The 17,147-nt window shown below is 40.3% G+C and overlaps 1 protein-coding gene across 1 annotated transcript in view; it reads right to left on the minus strand.

The window, feature by feature from the left end:
- The window catches only part of hs6st3b (heparan sulfate 6-O-sulfotransferase 3b), a 46,575-nt gene extending 30,069 nt beyond the window's left edge, over nucleotides 1–16,506 (minus strand). The window contains exons 1-2 of the mRNA XM_027018159.2: nucleotides 16,114–16,506; nucleotides 15,517–15,997 (exon numbers count right to left, since the gene is read on the minus strand). Of these exons, the coding sequence (XP_026873960.2) occupies nucleotides 15,517–15,997; nucleotides 16,114–16,159 (527 nt within the window). The 5' untranslated portion in view covers nucleotides 16,160–16,506. The remainder of the gene's footprint in view (nucleotides 1–15,516; nucleotides 15,998–16,113) is intronic.
- Nucleotides 16,507–17,147: the final 641 nt, after the last annotated feature.

Genomic DNA, 17,147 nt, shown 5'->3' on the forward strand with positions numbered 1-17,147 from the left:
TTCTTAATTAAGTAGATATTCCTAATGTCAAGTTTATTACATATTACAATGCACAGTCATCTGCTACATTCTTTCATTTATTTCTGCGATATAAATCTGTTTCTCACTGTGACAGAAATTGTTTATTTTTTAAGTTTTCTCTTTACCCTCAATTATTCATGTTTTTAGGAAACAAAAAGGATAGAAATATCAGCAGATGTCACCTTCAATATTGTTAGCTGGATATTGATTTAGTTAAAGTTAAAATGTTTAACCTAACCACATACAAAATATTTTCCTGATGATGAAAATTAAAATGGCTTTTCCTAAAAATCATGCCGTGGAAAAATTTGACAAGGTGAGCTGTGTCAGGAAATTCCTTGAGCCAACAACAACCAAAACAAATGTTAAAAAGGAGAAACTGGTGACATTTGGTGGTCTGGTAGATAAAAAAAGCCAAAACACCAGCTACTCACTGATGCTGCTCACATGAGCAATTATAGCTCACTTTGGTTGCTAGGCGTAGCTTTGGCTGCTTCAAGAATGTCAAAGGGTCTACGTCACAGTACTGAGTAAACAGATCTATGGTACATTTGCATATTTTTAAGACATGTGCTTAAAAATAGACAGATTGCTTGACCATAGAAGTCAATTACAGAACGAATGTGTCAGAGTTGTTTTATGTCAACAGCTGCTGTTTTTCTTTGCTAATCACATCTGAAAGCAAACCACATACTTGCGATCTCTCCCAATCCACCGTCTGTGGCAGTCTAATATGTCCCCTAATCAATACCTGCGAAGATTTATTTCTGCCGTGCCTGGTGCCTCCCTCAAGTGGAGGAAAAAAGATGATTTCATCCTACAATTAAAAGCTTTGCTGCCTCCCACCTGACTGAGCACAGAGCAGTAAAGTGCCTAACATCTTCCATGGGGGGCTGACACTCTCCCCCTGTGCCATACAGACCACAATACAGAGGGCCAGTGAGATCCCATTACTCCACTAAGATACTCCATTCAGCAACCTATTTTGTAGTGTCAGTAGACCATATTATGCAGTGTTAAGTGAAGCATTCAGTTTATAGTATAATAAGAACAGAAAAAAACAAACATAAATAATACATTCAAAAGACTGGGAATAGGAAAGAAGGTTTGCTTTATTTTTCAGAAAGCATAAAATTCTGCAGGACATTTCACAAAACATTATGTTTCAATGAGTTGCACAATGTAAATCAAAAGTATAGACTGTCCAGTAGAAAATGTAGCTCTATACAGTCGACATCAGTATAAATCCCAATAAGACTTATACAGCAAATATTTTAGGCAATTATTACATTTTTTTATATTTACATTTGAATTCTTTCCTCTTTTCCTGTCATAACAATGGTCTAATGAGCAGTTTCCTCTCAATGACCAGCAGAGCAAGGTTGCTTAATTGGTTATGGTCCAATATGAAAAACTCTTCTCTACAGCCACTGATGCAGATCCAATCTTTGTAGCTAAAGGCATAAGCTGTATAGCTGAGGAATTACTTTATCCAACTCCATGTCTTTAAAAATGTCTCCATGTCACACAGCCTCTCCTCTCCACGGCCTCTCAGATCCAGAAATCTATTCATGGCCATTAGACTTTTAGTTAGGATGGAACATTAGCATAGGATTGAACCTCAGATTTCAGTCTCCCTGCATCAAAGACATGGCCATAACTTTTAAACATATTTTGGAATGTCTCCTCAGGAAACACCCAACTCATTTAATCAAATTTGTTTGGATTGATTAGTTCAAGAACGTGCACACTTTTCAAATTGGAAAAGCATAGAGAAATCCTCATGGTAAATAGTCTAACTAATAGTCTAATGGCCATGAATAGATTTCTGGATCTGACGTAAGATTTGCTGCTTTTGCATACAAAGCTTTGAAAGCATCCCCTTATCTCTGTTCCTTTGCAAAAGCAAGAAGACTCTCGATTCTGTGTCTGAAATATAGAACATCCATAGCCCCCTTCTATGGTAGGAAACCACTTCAGTTTTTGAGAAGATTTCTTCATATGTATTAAACATAAAAACAAACGCAAAAGCCAATCGTAGTTATTAGCCACACTGCTTACTACCCATGATGTAAAGTTCCACCAAGCAGGAGCATTTCTGGAAAACCATGAACATCCTGCAGACTGGAAAGGCTATCCTCTTAGTGAAATTAGCAAAAAAGACAAAGCAACAAACTTAGAGTCTTCCAAGAAACACTCTGGATTCACCGGGTTTAATCTGTGTATAGTAGGGTACAAACATTTTGCCAGTAAATCTATTCAAAGAGGAAGCGATGACAGTAGCCCCATAATACGTCTGAGCCACAGGTTTTTCTTTGTAATTGTAGTCCTGTGTGTGTCATATAAAACATCAAAGAAAGACTGAGCATCTCTCCCCCCTTAATCATCAGAAAGTGCAACAAATTTCTCCTTAATTTGGCTTGCAGTACCAACATAACGAACTTTCACACACATCTGTGCACGAAATGAAATGTCAGTTATCTACTTGCCACGCAAAAAAGGGCAGAGTTAGAACTTTGTCTATGAGTTCATCAAGTACAGTGGTTGCAACGGCAGACATGAAATCATTCTCAATGGAAATGGGACATGCCAGAAAACACAGAGGGTAACTGGAAGTGAGTGGCTAAGACATTATTGTACTTGGCTAACATTTCAGTGAATTCTATAATTACCCATGTGATCAGATGCCACTCGACATGGCCACAGAAAGGAAGCTCTTGACAGCAAAGCAGTGAAGTGACTCATTTAGTTTTTCCATCTGAATGTGTAGAGCCATAGACCTTCAAGAATTCCACGTTATACTCTGACCCTGCCAAGTAAACTATGCATATGTACTCAAATGTTCCTTGCCTTTGTCATATCTTATGTATGCCATGTCAAAACAATACATCCCCGAAAATGGTTTCATTAAGTGACATGGTCAACAGTACATTCTGTTAGTCAATGCTCTTCCACTCAGCCAGTTCTCTGTGTCAAAGCAGGAGTGTTTTCACTCTCTGACAGGAAGACCACCTAGGAGCTTCATCAAAATCCGGTTGAAGACATTAGCAACATCTAACATTTCGCACAATTTCACTAGGTGGTTAAATTCTGACCTTTATTTAGAGTGAAATGAAAGCAAGTTACAAACACATGCACTCCATATTTACAATTGTATTTGCAATATATAAAAATAGAAATGGTTTAGCAGAATAAATGAGCAGAAGTTTATGTCTCAACTTTGTTTGTCAGCATTCCACATAGTCTCAGCTTGAAATGCTCAAAAAATGCTGTAAGTCATGTTCATTGCCATGGTGTTTAAAAGAGGTTGAACCCCTTTGAGAATTCCTCCAAACACCATATATAGTAGCCCAGCATTCTGGTCACACAAAATCAAGCCTGCTATCCAATAATCATGCAGATGGGGCAGTGGTGGTTAAGGTAGTTGATTTGTAATTGGAAGGTTGGTGGTTCAAGCCGACAGAAGTGTCAGCTAAATGCTATAATGTAGATGCTTTTTCAATAAATATATAGTTTTGCTGCACTGAAAACAAAGCATATTCTGAAGTGTCTTTGAACCCCAAAGATGCACAGCATCATTGGATTAAAATTGCTTGTGCTTCCATGGGCTTTTATGAAAAAAATTACATCAGATTGTGACGATCTTCAAGAAATCACTGCTCAATGAAATAGTAATGAAGGTTAAGACTTTCTATCTCAAGATATCCATTTGGAATAAGACAGTTAAGAGAAGTAAATAAAATATTACACATTTAATTTTATAAACCTTTTTTTGTGACATCATAGAAAAGATCTATAATGTCTTAGCATGGTCACCTCTGCTCCAGTCAATAGCTGAGCTCTGGAGACATTCACTCAACCTGGCAGGGACCATCGAGCTGCCAGGATCATAGTTTTACACATCACCTCCACTGACTGAAACCACATGAAGAATGAGGTCATACTATATCTGACCTTCAGTCCACACCATGTCAGGCCCTGATTGTGGCACCCCAGCCTAGATGCCTATCATCTGAAAAATATCAGTGGGCACACTGACAGTTTTGCTAGCGTTTGATAAAGTATCATATCTGTTAAAAAAAGAGAAAGGTTTAACTGAAGCTTTATAGGCCTCCTCTGAGATATGGACAGAGGAAAGAAGAATGTAGAAAGGACTTTCATCCTAAAATAGGAAGGCACCATTTGAAAAACGTCCTGCTGATTACCGTGCCCGTGGAGATGAAAGTGAACACACCCAAGGATATTGGGAGGGGATTTCAGCTGCCGATTACTGCCTCTCTTTCATATAGACTCCGGCTTCTACTTTAAAGCCAGTGGTGTGCCCTGCACTCCTGCACTAGGTGTTTGTGTTCAGCTAACCCTGGCTGTGATTCCCAAAATCTCTACACACTGCCTCTACTCTGTGCCTGTGGTGCTGCGAAGGTTTTAGGAGAAGGCAGCCAGTATTTCCCATGTATAGTTTTACCGAGGTGTTTAGCCCCGGGGTGTTTTAACAACCTTTTCATAATTTTAATACAAATTTTAATAGTAATAAACTCATTTTAATAATTTTCTTTTCTCTTTTCTTTTATTCAAGAAAACGGTGCTGTCTGTGGTGGTCTCCCCTCCTCTTAACTGCTAAAGAAACAAGGAGCTTTCACACAGTCAAACACAGGTAGCACCTTCACCATATTGTAGTTTCAGTATGGACCCAGAGAATGCCATCTTCTGTGAAAGAAACCAACAATAGAAAGCAGAAGAACTATGGGGGTGAAATGGAGGGGGCAGGGGAGTGACCACACAACACATCACAAAAACAGCTGAAAAAGGAGACAATAACTAAACACATTAACATGATCATTTAACAAACAATAACTAAACGTTACATTTAAATGAACAAGGCTGTGGAGAGGTGAACAGCATCCTGGGAATCCTCACTGTGTTCCACTCCACCCCAAAGGCCCACAGCCCAAATTTATGGCAGATTCCACAATATGCTTGGACTTTGGTCATAGCTGCAAATTCTGCAAAACAAAGTGGTGAACTGTACTGTGGACTCCTAAAGCTACCAGCACTGACAAAGCTGTATCGCTTCAGGGTGTTTCATTTAGACAGGAGTAATTATCTTTAGCAAAGGCTACAGAAATCTAGATTTAACCAGAAATCTTTTTAATGTTGTATTAGCCTGCTTTTACAGATTATATATATATTTGTAACACTAGCAGCCCAAGACTATAGCAATGGCACCTGTATGTGGCAGTGTCGTTTTAAAAGATCCCCCTATGGAATGCTGTCTCTGTCAAACTACGCACACACACAGCCATAACAATGTCTGAACACTGGGGCACACAGTCCCAGCATGTCAGTGACCTCCATTATTAAGTGTAATGGACATGACTTTTGCCCCAGCACATTTTCAGAAAAAAAACATTGTGAGCATAGTGTGCAGGGAACAGTGAGAGAGTGAGCCCTGAGAGGCTGGCTAGTGCCGCAGTGAAGAAAAGCTGAACTGGCCTCCTCTATAAGGACATTCCAAGCAGCCAGCACAAAGCATAAACAGATTAGGTGAGGAAATCCCTTTCATTGAAACAAGGCAGTAGCAGGACTTAAAACAGAGCTGCTGCTTTGCAAGATAAGTCCACGAAACCACCAGCCGCGGACGAGCCAAGCATTGCAAAGGTTCCAGTTTCAGTGATTAAGTTGAGAACCCCACACCACTTTTCTCTCAATGACAACAGAGGCTCCTGGGGTCTGGAGGACGCTTTAGTAGCACTAACATTTTTGAGCCAAACAGCCCATTTTAGCCACACTGAAGGATCTAATGTACGCACTGCACTAATTCAACCAACGAAGCTGTTATTTTCTTGCAATGTTTTTTTTTTTTTTTAAATACATACACTGAACACTCAGTTATATCATATTGAGTCCTCCTTTCAAACACAACAAAAGTGTAAAGGCCATGAGGTTAACTGCGGTGACGTTTCACTACTTGGAGCCCGCCACTTTCAAAAAGACAGGTGATATGAGGTGATTTTGCAAGTTTAAGCAGCACTAGAACAGATTCCCCTATTTATAAGCACTTGCGTTTTGGGTGCAATCTGGCCCACAATCTGTTCACCGAGAACATGCTTGCCGGTTCAGCCTCAAGCCATCAGCACACCAAAAACAAGCCAATCCTCCCTCCAGCGTGTACACTGTAAAGAGATAAGTGCATTAACATCTTAAAGTGGTAAGTGTGCAAGCTAATGCATTAGTGCTACATACACATGACAACATGTGTCTGCTGACATATCCCCATCCCCGTAACTGCATTTGTGTTGATTTCAATTCCGGTCTGCAATGGAGAGACTCAAAGCACAATAGGGCACCAAGGCGTCATTCCTGGGATGCTGTATTGTCAGTCCCGTGCCCTGAGGGACAGAACAATGATGGCAGAAGAGCGGTGAACAAGGCAGTGGCAACTGAGGCGGGAGCCTGCAGCCCTGCTGAGGAGATTAGGCATTATGAAGGTGACTCCATCCGCCTGCTCGCTGTGTGCAGCCCTTCCTTCCAGCCACATAACTTACCTGTCAGCCAGCCCGTGCCAAATAAGGAAATATGACATTTCCCTGTGGGGCCATGATGAATAAAGCCTGTACTTATTCTATACAGATAGCTTTGGTCAGGACCAACTTCTCGCAACTGAAAAATAACACGCAGCAAGCTTCTGAGCGGGCATTTTCCCTGTCACTGTTCAATCTGTCAATCTGTCAAATAACAGAGTACACGAGGGCTGTGTGAAAGAGAGAGAGAGAGAGAGAGAAAGAGACATCCCCACCCAGTGATTTCAACATAAAAAACACACTTCCACAGTTCAGAGGCCTCACAAGAACAGCATATGATTAAAAGACAATTCTGTACACTGTCTGTCAACCTCAGTATCAGTGCTTTTTAGGCCAAACATCTTATTTTAGCCACCCTGACTATTCTACTCTATGCACTGTTCTAAATTGAGGAATAAAGTTGCTATATGATTATCGTTAGACTATGTACCAATGCTCGTTTGAAACGTGCATGAGCAGAATAGCAGAAAGGCAAAATGGAAAACAAATATTTTCAGCACTTTTGTCTTTGAGGTAAATGCTACTCTGTCTTAACCAAAGGACAGTGACATTGCAGGATTTCATGTGAATATATCATAAAGAATAGCTACGAACCTTAACTACGTGTACATTTTCATAAAAGTGAATCTCTGTACTTTCTTACAAACTTGGAACAATACATCAGACTGATTGGTTAAATCATGAAATCAATATACCTTGATTATCACGATAACAATACATCTTGATTGCAAGTATCGATTAACTTTCTCTCTTGTCACTTTGCAATGTACAAGATCATGCCTAGTTATGGCTAGCAAACCGACATTAACATGAGACAAGGCATCATGTTTAGTGTGCAGTTGCACAATTCACTTTCCAATGGTTAAAGTACCTAAAAATGGAAGCACTGGCTCCACACAAAAGGTCACAATTCTATGCAGTTGAGGACACTTGTTTACTATACCCTAGCATCCACAGCAAAGGAAAGAAAGAAAAGACTCCTAATATCTTTGCAGCTGCTCCCAGATGAGCAGTGAGGTCAGACGGAAACAGACTTCGGATTAAGTCTCTTATCTCAATACCTCCTTTAATCTCATATGGTTCCTCTTGAGTTTCAACGTCAATCGCAACAGATACATACTGTGCTCATATATGTATGAGAAGGATAATACTAAAATAATTAATCCCATGCTTGCCTGCATTTTATTAAAAATAGATCTTATATATGAAATCAAATATTCTTCATACAAAAGTATTTGCTGTAATAATTATTATTGGGAAGATGCTAGAAACATTTTGTCTTTTATCTTTTTTACCATAGTGTACATGCTCATCATTTCACACTCATTATAGACACAGGACCTTTAATACGCTCATTTATACATGCTAAGTTTAATACATTCATTGAGTTTGTATTTTAAACACTATTACATTTGTGAGTCATGCCCCAGCCCCATTCCACCCCCTGTTTATCGAACCATTGCTACACTAAAGGAAAGAGGACCAAAAGCACAAAAAAGTGATTTGCCTCTTTTTAATATGCTCTTCAGTTCTCAAATATTTTGGATTTTTGGTCTGATGCACCTAAGAAATTTTGGCATAAACATCTGTGATATTTAAGTTGATATTTAAAGAAAAGGTGAATGAGCTTTATGGTCAGGTCTCTTGAGCTTTCAAAGATATTGTTTTGCAACTGGTGTGCTACCCCACAATGCTTCTCTGATAGAATTTGAAAGAGTGAGTTATGACATGTCCACTGTGCTGTCATAGTCCTGTATACAGAGTTTGGCTGCAGATTACATACTGCACACTCAGCAGAGAGTACAGTGTTAATATTCTGCACACAGTGCATGCTCTCACTAATGGCCAGGAATGTTTTACGTCCCATAGCAGGACCACGTGTTGTGACCCAGAAGTATTTACCTGGATGTACTTTCATGGTTCCTTTAATATTTCCATGTATCTAAACCCAACTCTCTTTTTATGATTAGGTTCATTTAAAAATCACTGGTTGATTTAGGTGTTTACTGCTACATAGGGCATTGCTTTTAATGCTTGCAATACCGGGGAATCCACAAATTACGATCATCAAAGTTGTTACTTTACATTCGGCTTTGGCTGAGAATTTAGTGTATTATTCATACACTATACATATTCGGTCCTTAAAGTTAGACCCTTGTCAACTGCTCCAGGACACAATTGCTTAAATAAAGGGTTTCCCATGCACATACTTTTTTTCCAAGCATAAATCTGTCTCATTTGTATGAAAAGGAATTCTTGTATTTTTTCCCTGAGGGTGTAACAAAACACCCATTCTGATATAATCTTTGATTCTCATGCAAAAAAATGTGATCTTATAAAAAAAAGTGCAACTGGGCTATAAACAATACGAAAAACTGAACTGCCTCATATTAAACATTATATAGCATAGTCTCCCCCAGATGACCGTTGGAAGACACATATCTTCATTACATTGTTCAATTTCAAACATTCATTTTTTCAATACAGTAATGGAACTGTTACAAATTTGACTTTTATTACAAAAAGTTGCCTGTATCAGCTAAAGCAATGTCAAACCCAGCAACTGTAAGAGCCAGCTTTGATCCCAGCCTGTCCGAGTAAAGAGCTCCGATCCCAGCCTTTGCAAGTAAAGACTTCCAATCCCAGCATGCCAGGGTAAAGAGCTCCGATCCCAGCCTGTCCAATTAAAGAGCTCTGATCCTAGCCTGTCTGAGTAAAAAGCTCTGGTCCCAGTCTGTCCAACTAAAGAGTGCCAATCCCAGCCTGTCCAACTAAAGAGACAACACTGGAACAAGAGCTGAAGCTCACCACCTGAGATTCCTATTCGCCAGAGCTGCAAGTCAACTTGACAGCGGCGTCAAAAGAGCTGTTTCAGCTTCACACTCTATTACCCTTAGTGGCTTTGTCCGTGGGTGCTTCACTTCATCAAGTTTTATAGAGGAACGCCACCAGCACAAAAACAGCTAAAGTTCAGTCTATGTGGAAATGGACTGGGAAAAGTGCATTGGAAAAGTGACTGCAATCTGGAGTCAGACTATATAAAATAAGATGAAGAAGCAACTTGAACACTGGCAGTGAGTATGCTCAGTACATTTGGCTCGGTCACAAAGAGACAGTTCCATAAATAAGAAAGCATACATTGTTACACTTAAATTTACACTTTAAAAAAAGCCATGTACTGTGTGTGTTTATACTGGGCCCTGTCGCCAACATATTTTAAGTTTGATGGTCAGGTTTTTTTTTGGGGTTTTTTTTGTACAAGTGTCTACTACACACTGCAAATATAAATGTAAATCGAAATCATTGCTGGGAATAACATCAAATTTGTGGAAGCTTAAAATCATAGTTTACTGATTGAAAAAAATAAAATAACCCAATGTGAAATCACATCAGTCAAACAAATAAGTGAATCACGACAAAAGCCAACCTCCTCCTGCTCTCAAAATGAAGCAAAATGAGTGCATTTTCTCTCTCCTACTGATTGTTAGAGCAATGCAGCAACACCCCCCCCTCTGGTAGCACTTCATTATCACACCAACTGGATAACAGCTTCGCCTCAGCGACAACGACGAGCAGGATGAATGATGAATGGAAAGAAATCTCCAGGCCCCACTGTCTCCGGACCACAAGGGTATTCTCAGCCCCAACATGTAATAAAGATCCTATAATGCTAAGGAACTGTGTGGCTTTGTCAAGCCTGAGGGGCAGTAAATCCCTCCTATTAAGCCCGTGCAACCTCATCTGCGTTAAGAGGCGGGCCTGCTGGTTGTCGCTGTTCGATGAGGTCCACTTCCACTAATCAGTTAGAAGAGACCAGCAGTCTATTTTTTGGAAATGCGAGCACTTGCAATCCAGACGGAACCCGGGCGGAATTCTTATGAGGTCTAATCAACATTAGAACAGAAGAGGCTAAAGGAGAGGAAGGCGCAGACAGGCTCGGCAAGGCTCGGTGAAGGTGCTTTCGTTACGTCCAAAGCCATAAAGCGAAAGCGGCAAAGCCATGAAGATGTCTCATAACTTGGAAGCAAAGGAGGCATGCTGCATTCTGATCAGGGCCCACACATACACAGACCCAGACAGCAATCGTAGTGCTCACTGCGCTGAGTATAATGAATAAAAAATGATGTGAGGGTATTATTGGGCCAGGAGCATGTCATCACTCGCTCCATAAGAGTAATAATGGGCCATTACTGCTGCTGCAGGTTGCTCATTACTCTGATTGTCTGGGAAATGAGGAACTTGTGGACCTACTTGCATTCTGATAGCAGAGGCGAGAACTGAGCCAGCATGTGTAAAAGTCATTTGGGCTTCAGTGGAGACACACTCTGTTAAGCACACACCCTGCGATTATTGTGGCCGTTGATCTCATGGTTATTGCAGACTGGATACGGGTTGTGTATCCACAAATAAGCTTTGAGACAAACTAACAGAAATGTAGATAACAATACACTGACAAAGCTGTCATAATGATGTTGAACAGGAGAATTATTTTAAATACAATAGCTTAATTGGATGAGTAAATTAGCAAACTACACATGATCAAAATTGTTGTTCTGAATATTTTGGTGTATAAAATGAAAATATTTACAGACGAGCTAAAGTTGCATAAAAGCTATCTTCACACCCTTTAAACTAAGGATAAGTCCATTAAGTAGATCAGTCACAGAGCAGTCAATAGTCTCCTTAAAGAGTCTCCTTAAACTGACCAGCAAAGGGCAAAATAGTTCAGTGCTGCCTCTAATCAACAGCCTTAAGCCTCAAATAAATGCGAAAAATGGGTAAGAAAATAGTGAAAGAATAGTACTAATGAATTATGAGCAACTTGTCATAAGTCTTGGCAGGTAAAGAAGCTTCAGTCATTCTTAGTCCCTTAAATTTTCTAACTTGAGTGCATTTGGCATAGTTAATTACAGTTTACTTTGGCAGATCATATCTACGCGGATGCCCAGAAAATGCATTTGTTCCTAATAGCAGGGTACTGATGAACCTGATTGATTTAATTAGCGCTAAAAGAAAGAGGCGCACACAGTCACAGAAAGTGGCAGAGCTAAGAGAGAAGGAAAGGTGGCGCAGAGGCGAGATCCCTGCTCCGTTCATATGTGATTTTAATTCTTCACAAAACAAATTAATTCAATGACAACGATCACTTACTGTCATCAAGCATTTTGTACGACTAGCACAACAATTCACTAGGTGAAAGTCAATCAAATGCATATTAACTTCCTTGTTACATTGCTAAAGGTGTAAGAGTATGGTGCATAAATGGTGTTTGTTCGATGCTCAGCTGGCTGGACCACAAAGATCTCACAGCATCATGGCTAATTATCACACATTGCCACAGATCACTTCAAATGATCTTTTATTCCCAATCTGTAAAATGAGGACTACATGCTTTAACTATGCGTATTTTCTTCACAGCAACATAGTAGTGGTCAATCATGCATCTTTCTCTCTCTCATATTAACATGCAGCTCTCAAGAGCCCCAATGGAGGAGAGAGTTCTGTGATGTGGTGAGGAAGAGAGGCCCTCTTCCTTAAGCCAAGTGGAGAAGAGCATTCTCTCTCTCTCTCTCTCTCTCTCTCTCTCTCTCTCTCTCTCTCCCCCCTCCCCTGTCCCTCATCCTCTGCTGCAGGAGTGCCTGCTGATCTTCTCTGACATGCCTGACCTTTCTGGCTCCTGCTTCCTTCTCTAGCTGCTGCGAAAAGGCCAAGTCATGCAAAACAAACCACGCTTCCTACACCTCTTCCTCCTCAATGCCACCTCACAGCGCAAACAGCCACGTGGGCAGCAGCTCTGTGCACTCAGGGTGGGTCGGTTCCTCTGACACACCTTACCGTGCCTTGAAATCATGTATCATATGTGAAATCATGTAACAGAATGTGCCATCTTCATACAAATACGTGCAAAGGTGTAAAAAAAAAAAAAAAAAAAAAGGGGGAAATGTAATATCTAAAGAGTCTCACCCATAAACATAAAGAATGGATAAGTTCTTTATTGTTTATGTGAGCCATCGACCATGGCAAGACCGGTTCCGGAAGTGCAGGGATCAGGATGAAAATTTCAGAAAGTCACCACTTACACTTAACATGTGGAGTCCCAGCCATGCCTATTGTCAGACAAGATTTATTTTGGCTTGGATGGTTTTATGAGGAAATGGAAGCATGCTGTGTGAATGACTAAAGGAGGGACAGTTAAGAATGGCAAGAGAAAGAGAGAGAGAGAGAGAGAGAGAGAGAGAAAGAGAGAGAGAGAGAGAGAGAGAGAGCGAGAGAGCGAGAGAGAGAGAGTGTGAGAGAGAGAGAGAGAGAGAGAGAGAGAGAGAGGATGAATTAATGTTGCAGTTGGCAAGGAGAGTGCAGCACATGCCCCACTCTCTCAGAGGAAAGAGAACCTGGCACTGCAGAGATGAATCATATGGCCACGGCCTTGTGGTTTGGGGCTCATGGGTCAATTTTTCATCTTCAAAGAGGGGATTTCTCAGCCTAGAACACACCTCTCTGACAGGTAGTTTTGTCTCCAGCTGTTTGCAGTGCTTCCCAACTCCCAGACAAATCATTTCTGAACAATTACTGCCTTATTTGTAGCCTTTGATTTCTGCCACATGAGCTTAACTTTCAGATCAGCACCTAATTAAACTAGCCTTTTCTGGGCCGGGAATACACAGAAGCCAAACAATAGAAGAAGATTGAGTATTTCTTGAGAAAAAAAACAAAAAACCAAAAACAAGTTATAGATTTATTCAAGTCTGTAAATCATAATGCATGAACGGATGTTTGCGTAATTGCCCAGAACACAGTGACAACACCAGATGTTTCTCAAACATGCACTGATGTAAGAGTATTAAACCTTACTTTTAGTGTGGCCTTGAAACAATAATATTTCAACACTAGTGTATCTTCCTCAAGCTGAATAGTTCAATATAGAGAATCTGCTAATTAAATAAAGGATCTCTGCCACTAATATGTCAGTACAACCATTCACAGTGTAAACTTGCTCTTTCTCACTTTCTCTCTCTCTCATATACACGCACAAGCTGAATTTTTTTTTTTTTTAATGTGTGTACTTCCATGGATTTCTAAGTCTCTAAGACTGAGAATGACTGCTAATAATTTCATTAATATTCATACTGTCCATTATGTGCCTACACTATTTCACACATTTTAAAAATGTTTGTTTTTAGATAATGCATTCAGATTTTTGGTATTTAAATGAGTGGCATCACAGCTAATACCAAAAAACAACTAGAAACTGGAGGGAAACTTAATGGGCTCAACAAATGTAATGTCATCTCCTTTCAGCACAATTCACTGCCACACTAACCACATTACTTTTGTAGTGAAAAACATTGGCTCCCCTGCTCGTCAAGTGAGAATTTAAAAAGATTCCCTTGAATAGTTTATCTGAGGTACACAAGAGTTGTAATATTACGCATAATTTACTCTTGAGTGCACTTACCAAACATGAATTGTACAATCACTAGTGGATAACCTGACTATTCAGAATTTGGAGTTTTTAATGCAATGCCTCCACTGAAACCTATGTGTTTATGTATTTTACACCACAGTCCTTTACCCAACAACAACAACAACAAAAAGACCATCAGAATGAATTGGAAGCATACCGAACAAGCTGGAAAGTAAGTCTAAAAGTATCTGATTGTTTTCTAAGAAGATTAATAACATTACTTTAAAATATCTCAGTACATGAATGGATATAAACACACATACAAACACGCACACACAAACCCTCTCTCTCTCTCTCTCTCTCACACACACACACACACACACACACACACACACACACACACACACACACACACACATTCCTACAAGTGAAGGTTTGCACATTCACTATACATTTAATCCTCATTATGCCCAGTAAACAACTAAAATAACATTTTAATAGCGCACGTATGCAGACTGGAACTGTCAAAATTATAGATGGCTATACTCAGGTCTCTTCCAGAGCTCAGCTTGTATTTACGGTGCCTCATTTAAAGTTCATTACCACACACCCTCTCCATCATCAAAACAGGGGAACGTGGCATCTTGCTGAGAAAATGTACTAGAGAATAAACTACGTATAAATATTAAAGTGTCCATTTAACTTTCTGGGTTTGTCTCTCGAGAAGTAAAACTGACTTTATTGTTGCTTTAACCCTTCTGATTATAGAGAATTTTGACTCGTGCGTCTAGAAAGCAGTGAAGTGCGATTGCCTAGCACGTGTTATTTTAGTAAGAGTCTAGAGATAACAGTCTTCGTGTGAATAATGTAGTAGATTAATACTGAATTTTAAAAATCTAGATTTTTGCCACATTAAGGAATTTGTTTTTCCAGAGAATCGCGTCCATCAGTTTTTAATGAAAAAATGGCTTGATTTTTACATAAGACTAGCAAACGAATATATGTCTGTTCGATTATGGACATTTGGCATAAGAAAAATAACAACCTGGCTATTTATATCATTTCTTGCCTGCCCGACTGTGGATTTGGTTATGACTCATCTACTGAATTTCTCAACTTTCACTAGCATATCTGCATGCCGTATATCATTCTGAAAGCACAGTTGCTGTGTGTTGAGTGTCTAGCACTGCTGTCAAAGACATGCCATTCAGTTAACCCACGGAGTTATACCCATATCCCTTTTTATTCACGTGAATCCGCCTTAGCAAAACAGAAGATATATCATGCAACGGCAAGGTTTAGCCCGTTTTTTGTTTGTTTTTTGCACTCGTTTTTCGAAGTAAGCTTTGTTATTTGGTTTGCTTTTTGCATTTATCCCTTTCAATGGGTACAAAATCACACGATTATATGCCTCAGAAATTAAAAATGCAACAGCATTCGACCCCGCCTCGTCTTGTCAGCAGCGCTCGCGCGCCCGCACGTGTACGACGTAGGTGTGCACTGAGTTACCTTTTTCGCTTCTGAGCTTGCTTCTTCCCCATGATGACAGGTACGCAGCTGGTTAATTCAGTCCAGTCCGCATGCAACCCACAACTCCAGCCTGTAGAAAACCTAGAGAACAGCCAGGACTCGTCTTTGCCTGGCCGGTGACAATTGCATTTCTTCTGTCCCAGTTTGCAGTCACAGGGCTGCTCTAGACGAATATTCCTTACCAGGTGCCTGCCAAATGTGGTCCCCCCGGTCTTTTGAATATGAAGAAAAACAATTACGTCGTCTCCCTTTATGTTGAAATCCACGTGGCGCATGAGGTCTCGTTCAGTGAAGTTGAATTTCGAGATAAATTTAGGCGGGCTATCTTCTTCAAGCTCTGGGTCCCTGTATAGGTCATCGATAGTTGGATATTGGGTAGAGAGGGCACCGATGCCTCTCAGTTTGTCCGCAGTTCTAAAATGGCAAGACTGACTGCCTGCCGGGCAGATGTACTGATAACCTATCATTACAAAAAGAATAACTAAGATTGGTATTAAAACCAACTTATTAGGTTTATCATTCATTATAACAAGAGGGGCTGGTTCATGCAGTTAATATGAATCATTATCCTCTTACCAGTTTCTCCTTGAAGATATCCTTTCTTAGGGAGAAAAAGACCCATACTACATGTTGATATGATCAAAAGAAAAGAAAAGAAAAAACTAGAAAAAGTCTGTTTTCATCTCTGTCTAAACCTTCACTGGTCAATAAACGACGATGCAGTAACGCAACAGGACAAAGTTTTAAAGCAACTGCAAAAGCATTGAGAGGTCGAAAAAATATGTTGAACCAGTCCTACAGTGCGTAATTCTTCTCAGTAATTGCATAAACGTCAATACATTCATAAAGTACGAGGGTGAAAAAAAGGTTACTCCCTGTCGAGAAAAAAAAACAGCAGTTTCTTACATCACCCCTCCGCGGTTTGCTCCCTGCGCGCGCCTCTGAGCGCGAATCATGCTCGTTCTTGCGAAGCTCAGCAGTCTCCTTCCAAGCCTCCGACCAAAACGCGGGCTCATCGGCGCACGCCAGCGGGATAGCTACAATGCACTGCGTGATGTCAGTGGGCTACGAACGCGTTTGCTCTGTGCATCAGCAGTAAGACGTGAAGCAAAACTCACTAGCCCCGCTCCCTGTGAGCCTGCAACCGGTTGGTATCACTGTTATCATTCGGCACCAATGCACGTATTGTGACAGATGAGTGAAGGATTGAAATATATACCGAGGGGGACGCAATCGAAGAGAGTTGCGTTTATTGCTTATTTAATAATCTAAAAACGTAGCGAAGACACCCAGCTCAATAAAAAATATGTTGTGGACAGTCTCATCGCCAACCTGGGTAGCCTATACGTTATTATAGGGATAAATGTTGCCCAGTGGAAACAAATCTTCAAAGCATGTGGCATTCTAGTTTTTCATTTCGTTGTTCGTTTTTTCTTGTATTACTAAGACAAGCCATCCTAAACTAAATTCGCAATAAGGGAGGACAAACTTTCACAGTAGCATTCCCGTCTTGTGTGTTAACCGCACACTCTGCGCTGGTTTCAGATTCCTCGACAGTGGAGCATTATTTATACCTTTTGGGTGATTTATGGAGGATGTGTTTGCCGAGC

This window comes from Electrophorus electricus, chromosome 25 (genome assembly GCF_013358815.1).
Source record: "Electrophorus electricus isolate fEleEle1 chromosome 25, fEleEle1.pri, whole genome shotgun sequence".
NCBI lineage: Eukaryota > Metazoa > Chordata > Actinopteri > Gymnotiformes > Gymnotidae > Electrophorus > Electrophorus electricus.